Raw genomic sequence first — 22831 nt, 5'->3', positions numbered from 1 at the left:
CGCACCTCCATCGTCGACGGCGTCCACATCGACCCCTAGCTCCTCGACCAGGTACCTGCACACCCGTAGCCTTCCCTTCCCGCCAGCGCAGTGCAGCGCCACGAGACCTTGGTCCTTGGCCGCCTCCACCACCTCCCTGGGACGGCCCCTGCCCTTATCCAGATCTCTCACCAGCCCTGCGACTCGACGAACGAGCAAGTCAGTGCCTCCCGGTCCCAGATCCAAACAAAACCCGCCCGGAATCGCCCACGTACTCTTGAAGAGGCGGAGGTCGCCGCGGCTCGCCGCGTGGAGGAGCGGAATCGATCCGTCGGCGGGCGGAGGGGGCGGACTAGGGTTTGGAGGGGCGGCGCCGCGCTTGGCTGAGGTGGCGGCGGGGTGACGCCGCGCCATGGCGACCAGCGGTGGCGAGGTGGCGGCGGGTGAAGCCGCGCCATGGGTGGCGACCAGCGGTGGCGAGGTGGTGGGATTTTGGAGGGGGGCGGAGGCGGAGGCAGAGCGGAGGGGAGGGAGGGAGGCGGAGGCGGGAACACGAGCGGGCGGCGAGTCAATCAGCGGTGGAAATGCTGCGCGCACGCTTCGGGTGTACACAACAAATCTCAAATTTGGTACCCGTTTGTCCGCGGACATGTCCGGTCCTCTTCCTTGTAAGGTCAAAACGGTTAGGACAATTTCCGTTCGAAACCGTTCGCGGATCCATTTTCATACTCCCTCCGTTCGGAATTACTTGTCTCGGAAATGGATGTATCTAGAATAAAATACGTCTAGATACATCCATTTCTGCGACAAGTAATTCCGAACGGAGGGAGTAGGATTTTTGACACACGACAACAATCCGATCTGAATTTGAGGCCGACTAATAGGATATGGTATTAATTACTAGTATATGACGCAGCATGATAATCCGTTTTTTCTAGCCAGATAATCTGACCTTTAAATTTTGAATCCGAGTTATTATCCTGATGGTGCTAATGTCATAAAACCCTTTAAACCATTCATTGTCACCAAGATTATACTTCACAAGCATAACCAACTTCAAACTACATAATTGTTAATGAGTCATAAATTGCCGTGCCGACGACAACCTTGATGTGATCATATTCATCGTATCCACCTAACTTCTCGGATATCCTTTTCCTTATATGTCACAAACACCATATGGAGCGAGATTCTGGAAAAAAAATCCACACCATTCTGAATTGCTTTTGCTTGGTCAGTTATGATATCTTTTGGTTGACGATTTGACATACATGTAAGGCATGCTTGAAGTAACCAAAGAAATGTTCATCTGATAATAAAGCACATCCTAGCAACACCGATCAAGGTTTACGAGTCGATGAGTCGACAAGTCGTTCTGAGGTTGAGACTCGTAGACTAAGCGTGACTAATCGACACGAATTGATACTGGAGTTTCGACTCATAGACTAGTCGACACTGAAGTCTAGTCGGCCCTGAAGTTGAGACTCATAGACTAGTCTTGATTAGTCCTTGGACTCATAATCCATGACACCGATTGGCCGTGATGATTGAGTTTGACAAAACAAACAAAAGACATATCATATTTGTTCATCAACTATGTTGTTTCAAAAGTAATGACATCATGAAAAGAGTCACACTGCTCTACTTCTTGCATCAAGCCAAAAAATGGAGTGTTGGATTGCATTTTGACAAAACAGACACACTGCTTCGTCATCACCACTGCCAAGCTTTAACCTTCTTGTTTTCTCTAGAAAATTGCAACAATTTTTCTCACCAAAAGTTAGGTTTGCATGACCATCTCCTGCCACAACAAAAGAATTGACATTCCTGTTTAGTCATATTCTGGCCCGATCATTCAGCTCAAGCCTTCAATTGACATGTAAATCCAACTCATTGTTGTATGTGAACCGAGATTTATGTGAACTTCGTGTGTGATTATGATCCAAAATGACCGTCAAAATATAAAGTTTCCCATTAGGACCACGAGTAATGTTAATTTTAGCTTCTTCTTTTTTTGAGAAGATGTTAATTTTAGCTTCTTCTTTTATTTTGAGAAGATGTTAATTTTATCTTTACATCCTATCTCGCCAATTGGATTTGGGCCTCGACATACTACTTAAGTTGGACTGGGTCTTGCCATAGCAAGAGTGGGAAAGTGTAAGGTACTTCCGTTGTCCATCTTTGTCATGGTTTGAGCTTCTTCTCGTCACAGCAAAGCATTTTGCCTTAGCATATTTGATGTAGGTACTCTTGCACCTCATTCTCAGTATGAAAGATCATCCCCAATTCAGGATCTCTAAGTAACGCATGTGATCGAGATTCATTATGCTCGTGTTCAAGTTGCACGTTGCTTTCCTTCAAATCAACTCAAGAGTCAACTCAAAACACCAACTGTAGCATATATACTTGGACTTGATCAAGAAAAGAAGAATGATGCAAAAAAGTGAACCTCGTCTCCCTTTGGAAAAACTGAGTTGCCTTCTGGTTTTTCCTTGCATCATAAAATAGCTGCGCATACCACACGGGCTGGCAGCCATGTCAACTCGTTTCCTAGTTAGCCCGTAAATCTTCCGCAACTCCCGGATAGATGTAACATTATTCGTTTAAATTCTGTTCTCTTGGAGACGCATGGTTTGTTTGTTCTCAACATACAACTATGCCAACTCACGAAAGCCGATGTCTACTGAGCGTGGGAGTCGTCGAGTGAGTTAAGGCAATAGTACACTGGCATATATGTGGACCGACGGGACAAAGCCGGCCATCGACCCACCGGTACCATTACCACCACCAGCAGCTCCTTTCTTTTCTGGGAGAGAGAGGATTTAATTGCTCCTCTCACCAAGACCACTTCTTTTGCTACTCCCTCCGTTCCAAATTACTCATCGTAGTTTTAGTTTAAATTTGAACTAAAACCACAACGAGTAATTTGGAACGGAGGGAGTACATGAGTAGCAAAGATATATTGCATTGTTTGCTTCTTCTGTTGCATATTCTTTTGGAGTTTGGTCCATGTATCTTGGGCTACTTAGCCACTGATGACTAGGTCGACGCATCTCTTGCTACTTTTTTTAACCAAAGTAAAAGAAAATAGGAAACAAAAGAGCCGAGGCAGCAGCTGGAAATGACAAAAGTGCCCTCCGTCGATCCCTAATGCTACTTCTTTCCTCATACTGGTTCACCAACTTAACCAATGAAACAACAAGGCCGATCCAGGGAACTCCAGTTCCATACTGTTCAAGTGGTCTTTGTTGCGCCATGGGATATCTCCAGGGAACTCATAGCTTCCCTGCATGTTTAATTCCAACACCAACTGTATATCAGAATCACTAGGGTTTTGGCAAAATTAGGCTTAGGCTTTTCAATGCATGACTACATTGTCTAACAAATAAATGTATGCAGTGCATAAATCTCCTTCGAGTATGTATGTAGATCAAGATCAGTAGTTGTGCAAATCGGCTGTAGATTCAGATATGACAGGTTATGGGTGAGACTGAAATGTACCGCAACGCAGCCTTGATCTCAGAGCTCTGCGGGTCCAACTTGGCTGCATCCAGAAAAGCATCACGTGCACCCCCGTAGTCCTGATGATGATACAATGCAAGGTGTAAAACAATGGACAACATGCGGCGGTATAATAAAGGAGCAACAAACCAGCCAACCAGATAGATATAGTCGACCACACCTTCAATAACATGAGCGCTGCGCCCTGCCGGTAGCAGGCCTTTGGCCAGCCAGGCCGCATTTCTCTGCATGCAAGGGCATCCTGCAAAGCCTTGTGTCCATCGCCCATGCGGAGCCAGCAAAGGCTCCTGTTCGAGAACAAGGTAGCATCATGAGGGTCATGCTCCATTGCCTGCATGCATCCAACAGTTTGAGACCAAACTTAGGACATGTCTGATCTGATTATATATATATATATAATCACATCTTGCTTGCAACTTTTTGTACTTCACAGGGCAAGAAAGAAAACCTTGAATTTCTGATGGATTAGAACTTAAAAATGCACTAGTCTGGACAATATAGTCAATTCAAGCTAATGTCCTTATAGCAGTAACTAAAGTACAAGAATGGACAATGTTGAAGTGAGGACAATTGTCAAACACGTTCAATCTATATGTACAAATAATCTCCACTCTTCCTTGCAAGTAAGAGATATCAGTCTCTTAAAGTCCAAACCCACAGCCCAGAAATCAACAACTAGGCAGTGAACAGGCTCAGTGCACGAGGTTGGCCACACAACGGTATTTGCTGCCTGCATGACCAGGAACCTAAGAGTGCACTGCAACTTTCTCTCAAGTGCTTCTATGCAAAGGATGTGTGGCAACAATTCCAGCTTGACGACCCCGTAATTTCCTCCATTGTGTTTTCCTCGCTCAGGATTTGCAAGTCATGGAGGAGGATCCCGGAAAAAGGGAATCATGGTCAGGCAGACATCACAGTTTATGTCGTTTGGCATCTCTAGAAAAAAAGAAGCCGAAGGATCTTAGAGCAGAAAGTGATGAAAGCGGCTGCGTTAGCTAGTTTCATCCAGGAGGATGTTTCGATCCTCAAGTCTGCTCATCCGAGCTAGGGTGATGGGTTGCTTAGTTTAACTTCCATGTGTGAGTCTTAGCGTTTTTCTCTGTTGTACAGTTGTACTGTGTTTTTCCCTCTTCTACAATGCAAAAGCAGAGCTCCTGCCGTCCCCCATCAAAAAATGAAATCAACAACAGTTCTGCTGCTGTTTAAGGATACAGAAGTCCTTGTCAGATCCTCATAGTCAAACTTACATATGGCAATAAAAATTATCTTCAATAAATTGAAGAGATATGTGTCTCAAAGCAAAGCGTGAGGCCAACTGTACATATCGGCCAGAAAGATGATCACTCTCTAAAGGGAGCATGTATGACAAGAATTATGTGAAACCAGATCACGATCACCTAACCTCTATTCAAGTAACTTCAGCTGATATATGCAAGACCGCACATTGAGAAATAAGGTATAATAGCATACCATACTATACATTGTTGCCGCAGTAGAATAATCATTTCTCTTGACAGACTTAACCCCGAGTGACTTCAGCTCTTCTATTCTTCTTAGATTTGAATAATCACCCTAAATGATCAAGAAAAACAAGTGAATCAAGAAGACCCAAGAATGCCAGTATAAAGCAGTGCATATACTATCTTAGTTCTTAAAAGCGATAGGTGCTTGACTGGTGCGGCCGCTTTTTGAAACAGCGCATAATATTCTGCCACAAAAAAGTAGCAGAACAGTCATGTTTAATTACAGAAACATCTCGGTCCGCAGTCTTGCTCCTGATAGTACAAGGAAATATTAATTTTGAGAACTCGTGATATCTTCCACCCACCCACACAAAAGCCCACACTATCAACATAGCAGTAGTTCTTTTTTACTGAATAAAGGTACGCAGTTCTCCTGCGTATTTTAGAAACTTCTATAAATACTACCAAGATAGCACTTTTTACATAAATATAACCTCACAAGCCCTATCAGGCCATCACCCCCAACCAAAGAATCTTATAAAATATTATCAATAGCATGTATAAAATTCTTGTTCATCGAATCAAAAGTGGCAAATAGAAACACGGCTAATTTATGTATGGTAATTCAAACTCGGAACCATGGATTCAAAGTTGATCCCACTGTTAAACTAGAAAATATATGAAATACACAGGATCTAATGCATACCTGTTTCATAGACACTGACTTTGCATGGCGTATTATTCCGTCGATGCTCCAATCATGCACAGTTGGAATACAAGAAGTTACAGGGAATAAGATCTCAACATCTTCCCTTGTACCGTTCAGTGCAGCGAGTTCTATTGGCAGCCTACCCGACTGTTGTACACAAAGTTCAACTTCAGAAAGGCACTTTCAGAAAGGCCAGGGGGAATGGAAGCTAAGGCGGAAAAGTGTACTCCACTAGATCATTAGTAAGATAAAAAGGGTTTAGATAATTATGAAAAAAAATATGAGAACTAATTGCTAAAATGATTGTCAAAAACCCATGTTGGTCCAATCAAAATTTGAACCCCTTCCTTTTGGCATATCCCCTCGTTCAGACTGCAAACTGACAGCCCTGATGCAACTTGAAACATGATTCCGAGTTGTCTTACAAATATTTCTTTGGCAATGACATTATGTCTTTAAACATAAGCAGCACTAGTAAAGATAATCTTGTACAACTAACTCATACAAGATACGCAGGATTTCAAAATGACTTGGCGATGTATACGACATTATTGAAGAGTTACTAGAGATGTATTTTTATCATTTGATGGCCTCCCATTCCAATTACGTAACACAGCATGCTAAAAAATAGATAAACAGTCCTAAAAAGAAATGAAAAATGCCAGCAGCTCACTGGTTCTAGTGTTATTCAGAAAGGTAAGTGTGTATGCAATTGCTAGGATGTATTACGATCATGGAAATATTTCTAATACAATGGTTAGCGCGCCTAAGTCTAACAAATGAAGAAAGCCAAAAGTCTCAATGGCAGTTTTAATTAAGTCTAATTTCATAAGAAAACACATGACCCCTAGAATTATATTTGCATGCAACATGTGACAGCACATACAGTCTAAATATAAGATTCTAGGATGTTGGATTGAGTGGAACAATTTTATTATAGCAAGAATCTTAGGGCATGTTTGGAAGACCTCACCCTCTTGGATAATATGTAGGCTAAAATAAGATGATTTAAGCCTAACAAACAAAACACACACCCAAAACCCCCCAATTCCAGCTCAGTGAATTCTTGGAACTATGGATACCCAGCTTCATGAATTATTGGACCTGTTTGGAAGAGCAACAGCTCCAAGAATTCACTTTTAAAATATGTGCCAGGCTTCCAATTTGCAGAATCTGGTAGATCTTAGATTGCGCTATCAAAACTCATAAAGTATCTGTGATGTAATGCAGGTCCCAATCATGAAAACCTCTAAATAGTATTCTTATGTGTGTGAACAGCAGTACCTATGTTCAAGCAATTGGCATGCCGTGGCATAGAGGTAAAGAAATCTTACGGGGTCAGGAACATTAGGGTCAGCACCAGCTTCCAGTAAGCATTTCAAGCATGCAGTTAAGCCTTTATCCGCAGCAGCAGCTAAAGGGGGTACAAGACCGTCATTGACATCAGCACCAGCCTACCAAAAAGTATGAGCTCAAGAATCAGTTTCTAGAGGAACTCTATGAGCTCATTGCCGATTAGAAACGACACTTTCTTGTGGAAATAATTAGTGTAGCGCATCCACAAAAATGTCTCAAAGGTAGATCACATAACAAACACCGTTAAAGAAGGCCAAACCTACTTTACTGTGCAAAAATGTACTCCCTCCGTTCACAAATATGAGATGTTTTGGATATTTCAATACGGAGTACATACGGACTGAAATGAGTGAACAAACACACTAAAATGTGTCTATATACATCAGAATCAGAAAAAGTTAGAACGTCTTTATAATAATGAACGGAAGGAGTAGCATTGAACCGAAATTTTCTTAAGTAATTCTGAGGCCTGACGCAATGAAAATGAGACTGTATTCATGATACCTCAACCAGGAGCTTGACACATTTCACTGAGGAAGCAGTTATGGCAGAAATAAGGGGGGTGTCAATACCAGGCAGTATCTTGTTATGCTGGTGAGAAACGAATAACACATGAGTTACTAAATATATATACTGAAGTAAAATGTAGGAAAGAACATAAAAATAAAAAAGGAGAATGATTTGTGGTCCTATGACCTTCTGTAATAAGAAAAATCTTTCAATGGCTTTGCAAAAGCAAACATGTATCAACAAGAGCTTCTGAAATAATATATTGAGCATTAATGCCTTAGTGGCCATGTTAAGCAATTAGACCGTTTTATCAATTCTGTCCCATGTGTCCCTTTGAAGGAGAAGTACCACATAACAGCACACCCTTTTGTTCCCAGCCAAGCTGGGTAGGCTAGAGCCTAGGGATGAACCCACCAAGAGCCACCAGACAGAATAAGCGTATGTGAAAGAAAAACATACATCATCATGAATACTAGAGGGGATACGAATTCAGAATGTTGCAATGCCCTTAAAATTGGCATTTGGACAACATATAGTTGCGTGTATAGTGGAGCCTATATTGAAGAAGCAGGTACGAATGGGATGTAAGCTACAGCCTATGGAGTACAGAGAAACCACTCTGGCCTCAGTAGAATTTAAACAAAAGTTAACAGGGTGCACTTAGTCACTGCTACAAAGGCATGATCTTTAATAGTTGCTAGAAAAATGTATTAAGTTAGCTCATAATTGCCCTCGGACTTCAAAACAACTGAACAAAAGCAGTAAAGCCGACTCAACACAACCAGCAAAGCAAATGAAACATCCGCGTAGTTTCATCGGAACAATGCAGCTAGCCAAAATTACACCTCGGGAGGAAACAATGTGTTATTAAACCTACATCTGCGTTGTTCTCCAATAAAACTTTCATAGCTTCATCCTGCCCTCTGAAGGCAGCGATATGCAATGGTGTCCCACTGGCAGATACTGAGTCAACAGAAGCTCCTTTTGTAAGCAAGAGTTCCACCATTTCACGGTCTCCTGAGTGAAGGAAAAAAGATGAAAAGAGAATCCAACATGTAAATGCTACAAAGTACAACTAATTGTGTGACGGGGGGATTTTATATGATCAAGACACACACCAATTAAAACTACATTCCCAGGAATAGTTACAAACAGACAAGGGAGAAGAATATGAGAAAATGGGCAACTTTTGAGATAAAAAGGAAATGGCACTGATATCCAAAGTATACAATAAAAACCATGAAAAATTTGTCAGACAACTTCTAGCCAGGCAACAATAGAACACCCCCATGAAAAGAGGGTCACTTTGTAAAAGTTTGGCTGTTGTCGACTTCACATCAATTTAACTATCAGTGTGAACATAACCCATTTTCCTTACATTAGCTCAGGGAAGGAAAATGGCTGTGAAATATCAGCAAGAAGCTGAGGCGCATAATTTTACATCATAAGTCAAATACCAGCAAGAAACTAGTAGATGGCTTGATGTAAGCTAGGTAGTTTTGGTTGATTAGCCGTTTATGTTTGTCATCATAAGCTAGGAATCCTATTCAAAAGAAGAGCGTAAGCTAGGAAATAAATCTGAATACTTTGCCACTCCCAAAGTAGATCTATTGCAAATACCATCTTCTACATACTCTCTTTCCAACACGCATGGGAATCATATCAGAGTAGAACAATATTGCAATACAATACTATTGGAAGAAAGATGCCATGTGCTAGCAGAGAAGTACCCATTCCAGCGGCATGATGAAGCGGGATGAAGCCGTCGCTAACAACTTTGTCTGGATTAGCCCCATGATCGAGAAGATAGCGGATAGTATCCAAGCTTCCACCAAACATTGCGCAAAGCAGAGGTGTTACGGCTATCAGGTTAAGTCGAGCGTCAGTGAAAAGAGATGTATACCGGGATCATCGATCTCTGGCTATCAGAGCATGCTTTGTTGTCTACAGTAATTAACAGCATGGAATCTATTGCTGGCCTAGGAATTTTTATATTCCGAACGCACCTACCAAGAGGGCTGGAGTACATTTTTTAGAGACAAATTAAGGGCCAGAGGAAAGTACATTCAGTGCCGTCGGCGTCCACATCGACCCCTATCTCCTCGACCAGGTACCTGCACACCGGCACGCTCCCAATTCTGGCGGCCATGTGCAGCGCCCCGAGGCCTGCCTCCCTGGTCGCATCCAGCACCTCCCTGGGATCCCGCCTGCTCTTCTCCAGCGCCCGCACCAGCCCTGCAACACGACGAACCCCGGGGGAAATCAGTACCTCCCTGCCCTGGGATCCCAGACGCCAGCCCACCCGAAAGACGTACCCTTTATGTCGTCTCCTTGCCTTGGGTAAACCCTAGGATTTGGGACGGGGAAAAGCAGGTAGCGGCGTGGAGAAGAAGAAGCTCAGGGAGAAGGAGAAACAGAGCACGGGAGGGGAAAATAGACTATTTCGTTTCAGATATTTTCTATTCTGCCGGACAGCTACAGAGGTTGAGCTGATATCAGGCTCTCCCACTCACGCTACCACCACAATTACATGGCCCGCGGCCCACTAACTCGACTCAGCCCAATTACTTGAATTCAATCATTCACTGTTACTTGTCGCCTCCTTTGGTGGTTCATTGCCATGCTTTGCATCGCCTGCCAGATTAGGGGCGATGACAGTGCCCTCCCCTTGAGGAGCTACTTGTCCCCAAGCTGCTGCCCGTGGAAACCTCTTCTGGAGCGCCGTGTAATCTTCCCATGTGGCAAACTCAACTGGCAAAGTCGCCCAACGCACGAGCACTTGTAACAAGGCGGCATTGCCTTTCTTGACCAAACGACGATCCAGAATTTCGGTAGGAGAAAGATCTTCAGTATCCAATTGTGGTAGTTTTGGAAGGGACTGAAATACTGGAGTGTGATCAGGCACATGTTGCTTCAACTGAGAGACATGAAACACATTGTGGATTTGAGCATCTGTGGGCAGTTCCAACTTATATGCTACTGGTCCAATCTTCTCCACGATCTTGAAAGGTCCAAAATATTTGAAAGCAAGCTTGGGGCATGGTCTATTGAGCAAAGACAGTTGACCATAAGGTTGCAGTTTCAGGAACACATCTCCCCCACTGTAAATTCTCTAGGTGAGAGGTGTTTGTCAGCATCTGCTTTGCACTTCTGTTGAGCTCGTTGGAGGTGATGTTTCAGATGTTCAGCATAAGCTTGTCTTTCCTGAAGCCACTGTTGCACATCAGGAGATGCCTCTTCAGGAGGTCTAAGGAACTGTCCCATGTGAGGATCTTGCCCATACAAAGCCTTGAAAGGGGAGCAGCCCAAAGAGGAGTGATAAGTAGTGTTGTACCATAATTCTGTCAGAGCTAGCCAATTATGCCACTTGGTGGGAGAGTCATGTACCGCACATCTCAGGTACATTTCCAAGCATTGGTTCACTCTTTCCGTTTGCCCATCGGTTTGAGGATGTCGAGCAGTGGACATCTGTAATTTGGGACCCCAGATTGCCAACAATTCCTTCCAGAAATGGCTAGTGAAGATGGTATCTCTGTCAGAAGTGATTGTCGGAGGCATGCTGTGAAGCTTGACAACATGTTGCATGAACATTTGAGCAACTGTAGCAGCAGAATATGGATGCTTGAGGGGAATAAAGTGGCTGTACTTAGAGTATCTATCCACCACTACCATAATGACACTGTGTCCATTTGATTTAGGCAGTCCTTCCACAAAGTTCATGGTTACATCTTCCCAAGCTCTGGCTGGAATAGGTAGAGGATTAAGCAAACCTGGATATTTGCAATGTTCATGCTTGGCCTGCTGACATGTCTGGCATTGTTGTACAAAATTTTGCACATCTTGTTTAATGCCATTCCAGTGAAATAACTTCTTTACTCTCTGATAAGTAGCTTGAATTCCACTGTGTCCCCCAATAGGAGATGCATGAAACGCCTCAATTAACCTGGTGTGCAGTCCAGCATTAGCTCCAATACAAATTCTTCCTTTAAATCTGATGAGACCTTGTGACAGTGCAAATCCAGGTTCAGCCTCAGGTGTTATAGCTAATTTTGTTAGTAATTCTTGTGCTCTGGTATCCACTGCATAAGAGTTTGCCACTTCTTGCACCCAAACTGGTTGAGCAGTGGACATTGCTTGCACAGCAAAGACATGTCCAATTCTGGATAAAGCATCAGCTGCCTTATTCTCTGTGCCCTTTTTGTACTGAAATTTAAATTGTAGGCCTGCCAGTTTTGCCATTGCTTTTTTCTGCAATTCAGTGTGAAGTACTTGGTCTTGCAAGTTGCATAAACTCGTGTGATCTGTTTTAATTACAAATGGTCCTCTGTTGAGATAAGACCTCCACTTATCCACTGCCATCATTACTGCCATGAATTCTTTTTCATAAGTAGGCAATTTATGATTATTGACTCCTAAAGCTTTGCTGTAGTAGGCCACAGGGTGGCCCTCTTGAGTGAGGACAGCACCAATACCCGTATCACAGGCATCTGTCTCTACTGCAAATGATTTGGAGAAATCAGGCAGGGCCAACACCGGTGTGGAAGACATAGCTGTTTTGAGCTTCTCAAAGGCCAGTTGTGCTGCAGGTGTCCATTAGAAATTCTTCAACTGCAACAGAGATGTCAGTGGTTTTGCCAAAATGCCATAATGTGGAACAAACTTCTTATAGTACCCAGTTAAACCCAGAAATCCCCTCAACTCGGTGAAAGAGGTGGGTTGGGGCCACTGTCCCATAGCTCTTGTTTTCTCAGGATCTGTGGCCACACCTTGGTCAGAAATCACATGTCCAAGATAGCTGATTTGCTGGGTTGCAAAACAACATTTGCTCATCTTTGCATACAACTGGTTGGTCCTCAGAGTTTGTAAGACTTGTCTTAAATGGTCCTCATGTTCTTCCAGTGTTTCACTGAATATTAATATATCATCCATGAAAATCAGAACAAATCTTCTTGCATATTTGCCAAAAATGATGTTCATCAGGCACTGAAAAGTTGCAGGAGCATTTGTGAGACCAAAGGGCATCACTCTGAATTGGTACTGTCCATGATGAGTTTTAAATGCAGTTTTCGCTTCATCTGACTCTATCATCCTTATTTGATGATATCCCGATCTGAGGTCCAATTTAGAAAACCACTTTGCCCCAGCTAGCTCATCAAGCAATTCGTCAACTACAGGCATAGGGAACTTGTTCTTCACTGTCAAAGCATTCAGTCTTCTGTAGTCCACACAGAATCTCCATGTCCCATCTTTTTTTTGACTAACAGCATCGGAGAAGCAAATGGTGACATGCTGGGTTTAATCAGTCCAGAAGCTAACATCTCATTGACTTGTTTCTCAATCTCATCTTTCTGCTGTGGATTATATCTATAAGGCCTTACATTAACTGGTGCACTATCAGGCAGCAGTGAGATTGCATGATCAAACACTCTGTGGGGTGGTAACTGTTGAGGATCTTCAAACACATCAGTAAAATCTGCTAGGACTTTGGTAATGCACTCTGGCATCTCCTGATTTTCAGTGTGCAGAGCTGGAGATAGTACAACAGTAGCCCATATGTCATTACCTTTGTGCCATTTGAGCATTTGTTCCATAGAAATGGCCTTGAGTTCAGTTTGCTCTTTCTCTATCACCCCTTGTAGTTTAATCTGTTGACCTTGTTTATCAAACTGTAGCCACTTCTCTTCCCAGTGACAAGTCATGGCTCCCCACTTGGCAAGCCAATCCATACCTAAGATTGCATCATACCCACCAAGATCAATAACTTTCATGTCAGAAGTGAAAGTGTGTCCACTGATCCACCATTGTAAGCCTGCCATTTCAGTATCACATTGAAGTTGATCTCCATTGGCCACTTTCACTTGCAGTGGTTTGGTGAGAGTAGTTGCTTTGTGTTTCAGTTTGTCTGCTAATTGCCTGTCAATGAATGTATGAGAACTCCCTGAATCCACTAGTAGTAACATAACTTTGTTTTCAACTAGAGCCCGAAGTCTGATTGTTTTAGGATTTTCAGAACCAGCTATAGCATTGACAGATAAGTAAGCTGCTACTTCTTCTACAGCCTCCTCAGCAGAAATGGCGTTCAGAATCTCATCCGATAACTTTCCTTCAATTTCCTGCGCTTGCAGAGCTTTGAGTTGCAGAGGTGGTTTGCTGGCACACACATGACCCTGATTGTATTTCTCTCCACAACTGTAGCAGAGTCCATTTGCTCTCCTGAATTCCTTAAGTTGTTTTGCACGCCATAAGTCTCCTGCAGTGAACTGGGGTCGAACAGACTGGTCTTGGCGATTTGCAGTGTATTTGGGACTGCTGAACTGTTTTTGAATTTTTGTTGTCTGCACTTTCTGACGTTCTAAAACTGCTTCTTGCACCAAGGCGTATTCTGCTGCCAGTCCCACAGTAGCAGGTAACTGAATCTCAACCGCAGACCTGATTTCCTCTTTCAGTCCCAGCATAAATTGAGTGACCAGCATAGTTTCACTGATAGTTGCGTCATACAGTCTCACTTGATACACCGGCTGATTGAACGCCGTACGATATTGCTGAACTGTATCATCTTGTTTGAGTAATAGTAACTCGCGTGGGCAATTACGATGGATATTGACATCAAATTCCCGCAGAATTGCTGCTCTAAACCGTGGCCAGTCCGCACATGCATCTGTGTGCTTACATGCTTGATACCAATGGGCAACATTACCTTGTAAATGCAGAGACGCAGACATAAGCTTGAATCCTTCGGGAATTTGGTACAGCTGGAAGTAGACCTCGCAGTTATCCAACCACATGCGCACCCCTTCGCCATCAAATCGGGGAAACTCCATCTTCGGCATCCATGGCCGCTTGGAGCTCTGCTCATCAGGGGGCGCGGGGACTGCGGTGGTCGTCCAGGATCGAAGGGTCGACGGAGCGGAGGGGGTACTTGGGTGGTGGACGCTGCCTGCGCGGCGGTCGGAGACGCCGCAAAACAGCTGGGCTGCGCGAGCCGGTCCAGATCTGCATCTTGAGTACTATGGGACTCCTTGATCACGCGAGCCACCTGCACTTGTTCCTGGTGGATCTCCCCGATGGAAGTAACCAAGAGATCAACCTTCGCTTGCACTTGGTCCAGGCGCTGCACCTGCTTGGAGAACTTCATGTCGAGGCCATCAAGCCGTGCACTGATCCCGTCGATGCGCGCGACCTGTTCACCAATCTCCTTGAGGGCGGCCAACTCCTTCAACACGCACTCCTCAAACGTCGGCATTACGTCCACCAGATGTCGAGTCTGCGCGCTCGGCTTGAACGGCGCCGTCGTCACCCTCTCTGAACCGGACCAACGCCGATCTCGGATTTACAGGCGGCTACCGGAGCAGCCACACAACCGATCGGTCGATGTTATAGTCCCATCTCGAGGAAGCGGGGATCAACGGATCGAAGAGGCAATCTGATACCAACTGTCGTGTCCTTGCCTTGGGTAAACCCTAGGATTTGGGACGGGGAAAAGCAGGTAGCGGCGTGGAGAAGAAGAAGCTCAGGGAGAAGGAGAAACAGAGCACGGGAGGGGAAAATAGACTATTTCATTTCAGATATTTTCTATTCTGCCGGACAGCTACAGAGGTTGAGCTTATATCAGGCTCTCCCACTCACACGCTACCACCACAATTACATGGCCCGCGGCCCACTAACTCGACTCAGCCCAATTACTTGAATTCAATCATTCACTGTTACTTGTCGCCTCCTTTGGTGGTTCATTGCCATGCTTTGCATCGCCTGCCAGATTAGGGGCGATGACACTTTAAGAGCGGGAGGTCGCCCTCGCTTGCCGCGTGGAGCAGATGCAGATTGAACTCGTCGACGGCCGTAGGGTCGGGCATAGGGAGGTTTGGAGGGGCGGCGGTGGAGCGAGGCAGCGCCATGGCGGCCGGCGGCGGCGATGGGCCTAGGTTTTTGAGGGGGGTGGCAGCGGGCGGAGGACGGCGGCGTGTCAGTCAAAGGTTGAAATGTAAAATGTTGCGCGCACGCTTTGGGTGTACACGGGCGTGGACTGGACTAGCACTACCTTCTGTTCTGTTTTTTTTCCTTGAAAACCTACCGTCAAGGTAGTACAAAGAATACTAGAAATAAAAAAATACATCCATGTCCGTATAGCTACGATTTTCTTATAAAGATTGAATTTTATTAGCTCAAAAAAAAGAAGCATTAAGAGGATACAAACCCAAAGAGCACACACCCGGCTTCTGCATAGTTAGGATGCACCCGGCACACAACTAACACGAACCCACACACACAGAAACACGTCGGCAAATAGCAAAGTCACATAAGACCAAATCTATATGTAGGCGGGAAAAAAAACAAAGTGATCAGGTCCGTGATCGATAGATTATAATAAATACCGCATCCGCACCAACCATCTCATGATATCACATAGACGACAAGGTTCCTCAACGGCAACGCCTTCAACAAGGTAGCGACAATCAAGCATCGTCGTCACCGGATCCAACCACAAAGGCCAGAATCTAAGCTTTCACCCTGGAGAATCGATCCGAACATATCCGAGCAATGCCTTCAATTAGGTTACGACGTAATTAAGAACATCGACATTGCCAGGTATAACCGTCACTGGTCAGGCCTAGGTTTTCATCCTGGAGCTCGTGACCAAGTGCTTGATTAGCATCACCATCGAAGTCACTCAAGTGTTGTCGCCACCATTTTTCCACGATTCCAGCAGTTACATGCGATGCGACCGCCGCCACAGCAGAACCATCCCTCCGCGTCAAGTCGTCGTTCATAATTTGCATCTCATCGTGAAAATCGACCCATTAGATCTTGAGTGATGAACACTCTTGAAGATCTTTCGGTGACCATCACCATCGCGGAGCCGTATGAGATCGCTGCAACATAATCCGCAGCTACCCCACTCAGCCGATCAAATTTTGATCACGACCACCAAGCCATGACCGGTTTCATCACCTCGCCGCCACGGTCTACCTCCTGGCATAGAGCCATTGGCCCGGGTTTTCTGGACATGGCCAAAACTAGCCGCAGTCCAAACCACCGCCGGGCTTTGGGATTGATAGAGGACTAGATCGGGCCTGAATCCTCCACATCCAGCCGAGCCGGAGGCCACCAACCACATCAAACTGAGCTGGAAGGCACCAACTAGAAATAAAAAAATTCAAATGCGAAGAAAGATTATAAATAATGTAGTTAGCATATAACTAGGTTTTATGAAACAAAACTTTGGTACTTTTCGTATATATTTATGTGAAAATTCAAGCGGGATCACCTATACATCAGCTGCCTGAAAAATATGTTGGATCACTTACTTTCATTCCATTAGATCTCCATCCAACGGCTGAAAATAGATTAAGGCATCGTTCATCTTCAACCTCCAACTTCTTCTTTCTCGCGCAGCTAGCTGCCGGCCAACCTAGCCCTAACCGACTGCCCCCCCTCCCCCGGCCAGCGGCTGTCACCGCCCGCCCTCCTCTCCCCCCATCCCCGTAGTGTTGGTCGCCGCCCCGACCATCCTTCTAAGCCATGCATGGTTAACAACTCCGACGACACCCCCCCCCCCCCCGCCCCCCACCCCCACCCTCGTGTCCCTCAGATAGTGAGGTTGCTGCTTTCTCAATGAACATGCACCCCCACATCCCTTAGATAGATAGTAAGGTTACTTCGTCTGCAGCGAGGTCCAACCTCCCCATCTCACGCGCTCGGGAAGAAGAAAAAGGTGAATGACACCAAGAATATTTTTCAGGCACTTGAGGTTTAGCTAAACCGAATTCAAACACACATACTTAAATCTTAAATATGTATAATGAAAGTTCTGAAATATTTCGATGATCACACATATACTTCCGGTTGCAATTACAGGGAAAATGGACCCACATGTCCAGAATACAATTCTTGACCTATGTAACATTTTTTATGTTTTCTCTCAGAAATCGATGGTCTGTAGCATTGCAAATGGCTAAACGAAGATATGAACGGAGATTGGTCTATCAAACATGCATACTCATTTGAATTTGGGAATACATATATGAACGGTGATAAATAGCAACGTCGGTCACCGATGGTGCAGATACACATCACGGGGAAGGGACAAAGTGGGGGGAAAGGCTTTGGGTGGGCCATGGCTGTCGGACAACAGACAACCGGACTCCACCAAACTTCCCTGCATTTGATGTCGGTTTGCGGGTCCTGACATTTTTTCGACCGCCATTGGGTGACAACAAAATGTCCGAACAATATGATGAGGACATTTGCGAGCGATTTGGCACGTTGACCTTAACTCAAGAGTTGTGAACCCGACTAGCGGATCCAGTCTTCATTTCTTTCCCAGGCGAAGAGGAGGCGACCAAGTCCCCGTCGCTTTCAGCCGGTTGGCTCGTGGATCCCTTCCACATCCGCCTGCTGCTTCAGCGGTAGCAGGTGAGGTGGGGATCTCGGTGCTCCGTATCCGGCTGGTTGGTGGTCTAGGGTTAGTAGTTTTTCTGAACGGTGGGCATCGCCACCGCGGAGAATAAGGTGTTCCTCACTTCGGCCCCATCGCAGGGCTTCTTCTTGAGGAGGCTCCGAGGAGTGAGTGGAAAGTGTCATGTACGTACAGGAGTTCGTCGTCGGCCGCTGCTTCATGCGGCGGCGACGACGGTTTCTTTCAATGTGGTTGTTGATTTAGCATTGGGTTATGGTCTACAGGCAGGCGGATCGGGTGGTATTCGTCAACTAGGGACGGCGGATCTGAGGCCCAAGAATCACAGGGTTGAACCCCGACCAATGCGCCACATCGATATGCGTTCCGCCGTCCATGGTGGCGCTTTCTACGGCTCACAAAGCAGTGATGCAATAGGGTTTATTGATGGTTGCGCTTTCTATGACAATGACATCAACACCGTGGCTGGTGGATGGTGGACGATGACGATTTGGTTCAGGCGTTCAGCGGTCAACTCCCTCAAAGTCGTACCCATAAAATTCTTTTACACCGGGTGTTTTTTCTTATGTGCCAATACGATTGTCCTCTCTAGTGCTGTTTAAAGTGATCCATGTGTTGTAATTTTCAACTTTATACTATTCTCTCCTTTCAGAATTACTTGTTGCGGAAATGGATAGAAATTGGTACAACCTAAAAAAAAAAGTTTCCTCTCCCCTTAGAAATGTTTCGCTTCGTCCACCTCCTGCCTGCCTCAAATTTTCTCCTCGAACCGGAAACCTCACGCAAATGATCTGGAAGCCACCACAACGCCGACACCGCATTCGGCGCCGCCCGGCCCCACTCCCTCTCTCATCCCGCTAACGGCAGTGGAGGTCGACATCCACTGATGCCGCGCACTTGCCCTCCGCCAACACCGGCCAATGATGGACCGAACATCGAGGCGGGTGACCCAAGGATTTGCCGCCGCCACCCGGAGCTACCTCGCCGTCAGCGTCAAGAAGGGCTTTGGCGAGAGCTCCTTGCTATCCAGGACGGCCGTTGCTGGGTTCGTTTCTCAGGCTGACATTGTGAGAAAGACTAGCTTTTTTTTTGCGAGTGTGAGAAAGACTAGCTGACTGAACAAATCATCATCTGCACTAGCCCAGAAGTGTCACACGTTCCATGCCGAAATAGCAAGCTAACGCAAGTGCTGCACACATGCCTCAGGTGTACAGAAATCTCTCAATACTAGATCGGGATCGCGCCTTGGCGCGAGGGTGCCGGTCCCAACATTTTGGTCAACCAGGTAATGATAAGTTAGTAGGAATCCAGGTTTTGTATATGCATTAACAAAGAATAACACAGGCAAAGGAAGTAGATTAAAGAACCGATACTAAAACTACATAATTCGTTCATAATTTACAATAACCATGGAGTGGTAAATCCATCTGAAGGACTGTCTCATAGCGGTGATCACACATAATTTATGATAAGGACAGGGTAATCTGCTACCATACTGATTCAAATCGCCTCTGTACAGGCATCACGTCTATATACGATAATATTAGTTGATAAACCAAAAGAACTACATCTTCATATGCGGTCGAAACATCGGTCGCATTCACCACAACTCAAGCTCAGATGAGAAGTAACCACTATTTGTTGTCCTAATGGTAAAGCAGAAGGATTTAGCCTGAGTAAGTGCAGCATGACATAAAGTTCAGTATAAAAGCAGCTTGATTAAGAGTAACAGAGCATATTTATCAGTGCTAAAGAGTTTCAAAAGCAGGCATAGTGGCACTGAGGTCAATATTGAGTAAGCAAACCACATCCAAGGCTAAACCAAAATCAACTAAGTAGGCTATTTTCCATACAAAGCAACAATGGCAAAAAAAATATGCGAGGAGATTCAAGTAACCTTGCATATCGGATACAAAATATATAGCATTTATATCATTGAATCATATATCAGTCAAAAAAATCTATTAATTGGTATAGTTATTGGATCTATCCAATTAAAAAAGGCAGCAAGCAACATATAAATTCATTAGAAATAGATGGTATTCCATATAGCAATCCACTCAAAAGGAAAAAGAATGGAACATACAAGATTAGGTACAACCAATGGAAGAGTTTCATTACCAAGAGATCCTGCATAACCAATCCGTGTCATCATAGATGTAGCCTGCTCCAAATTCTTCCAACACCAAGTAGAAATTGTAACCTGCTCCAAAGGCTACTGCTCTGTGCTCTGTGCTCTGTTGTATTTACTGTGTGCTCTGGAAAACAAACAAAACAAAGACTCATAGGCCCGGAACACAAAATATTTTTCAATAAAGTTTACACTTAATAGACACCAATTAATCACCCAATTTATCATCATTTTTGGTGAACATTAATGAACAGCGGACTCATGGTATTGGTATGTAAGTAATTACATTTCTCCACATTAGTAATCTAACACCAAGAAAATAAATAAGCAATCATAATCATTTGTCAACATTATTTGCTCTTCTAATTTTGTAGAAAATGGTAGAAGTTCAGTTCCGGAACCATAAATAGGAAAGAGAAAGAGAAAGAGAAAGAGAAAGAAATACTAAAATATAGGGAACTTAACTATTCATCAAATCACGAGTTATGTACATAAAGAAGTAGGCACAAAACTAACCTTGAAAGAGGATTACTCGTCCTGTTTCTGGGCCCAACACCTTAATATTGTACAGTTTACCATAAGAGCATCAGTAAGTGATAAAGCAACTCTGCCTACATACATGATAAAGAACTTTAATGCCATATGTGTGATGGAAGCAAAAAAAATGAAATAAAAAATATTGCATCTGAACCATATTGATACTAAAAGGGTAGGCACAAGCTTTGCTACATTTACCACAAACGTGATATAGGGGGCGCGGCTTGCCTCACATTGCATAGTCGAAAGCTAAATGAACATCACATTGACCGTCCCAAAGTTCACGAGAACGAAAAACTCTAATCAAACTGGTTTTCCTAAGTAGAAACATAATTGTGGATCCTTTCATCAGTTCAACAGAGATTAGAAATGCATAGACACTAATGTATACCTTTAATTAATCTTTATATTGCACGTTCTACCTATGTGCAAAAGAACAGATACCCCATGATAAAGAACACAAACCACGTGTGCATCCACAATTTCTAATTAACCTTAATTGGGGACAGTATCCAAAATAGTCGCAAATTCACTTGCAAACTACCATACACAAAAAAATCCAGAACTGTTTCCCACAAATTCTAACACCTCAAGAAACAAAAAGGTAGAAGGAGATGAAAATGCAAGTGCTGAGATTGTATTCTTACCATGTCCTCTGGATAGTCACTGACATTCTTGGTTGAAAGATGTGCCTCTCACAAGGTGAAGAAAAATATACAGAATTCTAATCAGCTGATTCGCCGTGTCAACATGATATAAATGGAAGTGAGCCATAACAACTTCTAGTATATATACCTGAACACACATGAAATGAATGAAACTTCAGAGAAACATATCAAATCAATTTGAAAGTAGCAATCGTTGTCTAAACATCTCAAATAAATCATAACTCAAAAAAGATGTTCTCCTAATCACCATGTTCTAATCATGAAGGAGTTTAACATCTCCACTCTATCATTCAGCCTAAAGATAAAAAAGAACTGATGCGGGAAGGAACTAAAATAAACATTCCGGGAACAGGTTGGGCAAAGAAGCGAAGCGTGCCTAAGTTGTGCCATCCATTGTAAAAAAATACCGAGCTTTTGAAATAAAAACAGGACTCCCTTGCATAATGTCGCATCTCGCAATCCAATCTGGTCGAACCACAATATGTTATCAAGTCACAAAGCCAATCAAGACACCTAACTGTAATGGTCGGAAATATAAGCTAAGGAACCATATGTATCAGCCAAATTTTTCATCAGCGTACAAATTAATACATCATATATTTAGATGAAGCAAACTAACAACAAAATAAAAATCCTCCCAAGTTCGTTGCTCATATGCATTTACCAAAAAAAGATGTGACTGTGCCGAGATTACGTCCATGATCCAGAAAGTTGAGGATTGGGAGGTAGGAATGAGAGAAACAGGACCTGCGCCAGAAGCATCGTAGATCCAGACTTTGAATGATAATCTGCCTGATTAACATGCCCTCTTGCATGCACTTCCAGCCTTTGATCTCCCAGCAGGGCCCGGGATCTCTGAATAACACAGTATATAATATAGTGAGTAGATACCAACAAACATACCCACATATACACACATGAATGATTACGTAGAAAGAAATATTGCAGGGAATGTCATGATGCACACGAACTATGTCTTTCATCCAAGATAGTCTGACTGTAATATTAGGACGATAATTGAGATGCCTGAAATAAAGCTTTCTCCATTCGTAATAATATTTCTCCTAGAAATATTACAGTCAGGCTATCTTGGAATAATTACATGACGGGGGCATCAACTCATCATCATACCAAACTAAAGGAGAAAAATGAAAGAACAAAAAAAATTATTTTTGAGTAATTACTACCTAGAATATCATGATAGTAATTTCGATTGTCCCTTGGTGCTGAACTATTTCCATTCTACAATGGATTCATGACCAAAGACCCCTTGCCAACAAAACCGAGAGCAAAGCTAAAAAATGACAAGAGCATTGGCAGTACTTCCAGCAACATAAATCACACTATTGTTGCATACCCTGTTCTAACTTTCAGCTGCTCTCCATACATGACTAATTCAGGCAATTAGATGGGAACTTAACTAAATAAACAACTTAACCTAGCAGAATATAGAACCTGAATTAATATTACGACAAACTAAATGCAAACGAAGTTAAATTGGCAGCAGAACAGCTACAGTGGTTCCAGTTTCAGGTCAAAGCA

General features: G+C 43.8%; 1 protein-coding gene across 3 annotated transcripts; it reads right to left on the bottom strand.

The window, feature by feature from the left end:
- Window positions 1–2928: 2928 nt before the first annotated feature.
- LOC141022210 (uncharacterized) lies at window positions 2929–9978 on the bottom strand. 3 transcript variants are annotated; one of them, XM_073498520.1, is made up of 11 exons: window positions 9855–9978; window positions 9604–9774; window positions 9270–9401; window positions 8417–8556; window positions 7534–7620; window positions 7008–7127; window positions 5671–5820; window positions 4972–5073; window positions 3662–3832; window positions 3481–3560; window positions 2929–3265 (listed from the first exon to the last, which is right to left on the bottom strand). In XM_073498520.1, the coding sequence occupies exons 2-11, from the start codon at window positions 9686–9688 to the stop codon at window positions 3214–3216; spliced, it is 1119 nt and encodes a 372-aa protein (XP_073354621.1). In that variant the 5' UTR covers window positions 9689–9774; window positions 9855–9978; the 3' UTR covers window positions 2929–3213. The 3 variants fall into 3 exon arrangements, with proteins under 3 accessions (XP_073354621.1, XP_073354622.1, XP_073354623.1); XM_073498521.1 differs by having other exon boundaries at window positions 9654–9774; XM_073498522.1 differs by lacking the exons at window positions 9604–9774; window positions 9855–9978 and adding an exon at window positions 9550–9583.
- Window positions 9979–22831: the final 12853 nt, after the last annotated feature.

Source organism: Aegilops tauschii, chromosome 5 (assembly GCF_002575655.3).
Source record: "Aegilops tauschii subsp. strangulata cultivar AL8/78 chromosome 5, Aet v6.0, whole genome shotgun sequence".
NCBI lineage: Eukaryota > Viridiplantae > Streptophyta > Magnoliopsida > Poales > Poaceae > Aegilops > Aegilops tauschii.
This window is presented reverse-complemented; position numbering and strand designations above follow the sequence as displayed.

Coding starts and splice junctions, on each gene's coding strand:
- LOC141022210 (XM_073498520.1), bottom strand. CDS start 9,688: ATGGCCGCCAGAATTGGGAGCGTGCCGGTGTGCAGGTACCTGGTCGAG. Junction 9,402..9,603: donor GGACGCCGACGGCACTGAAT/GTACTTTCCTCT, acceptor TTAACCTGATAG/CCGTAACACCTCTGCTTTGC. Junction 3,266..3,480: donor GAGATCAAGGCTGCGTTGCG/GTACATTTCAGT, acceptor TTAAACATGCAG/GGAAGCTATGAGTTCCCTGG.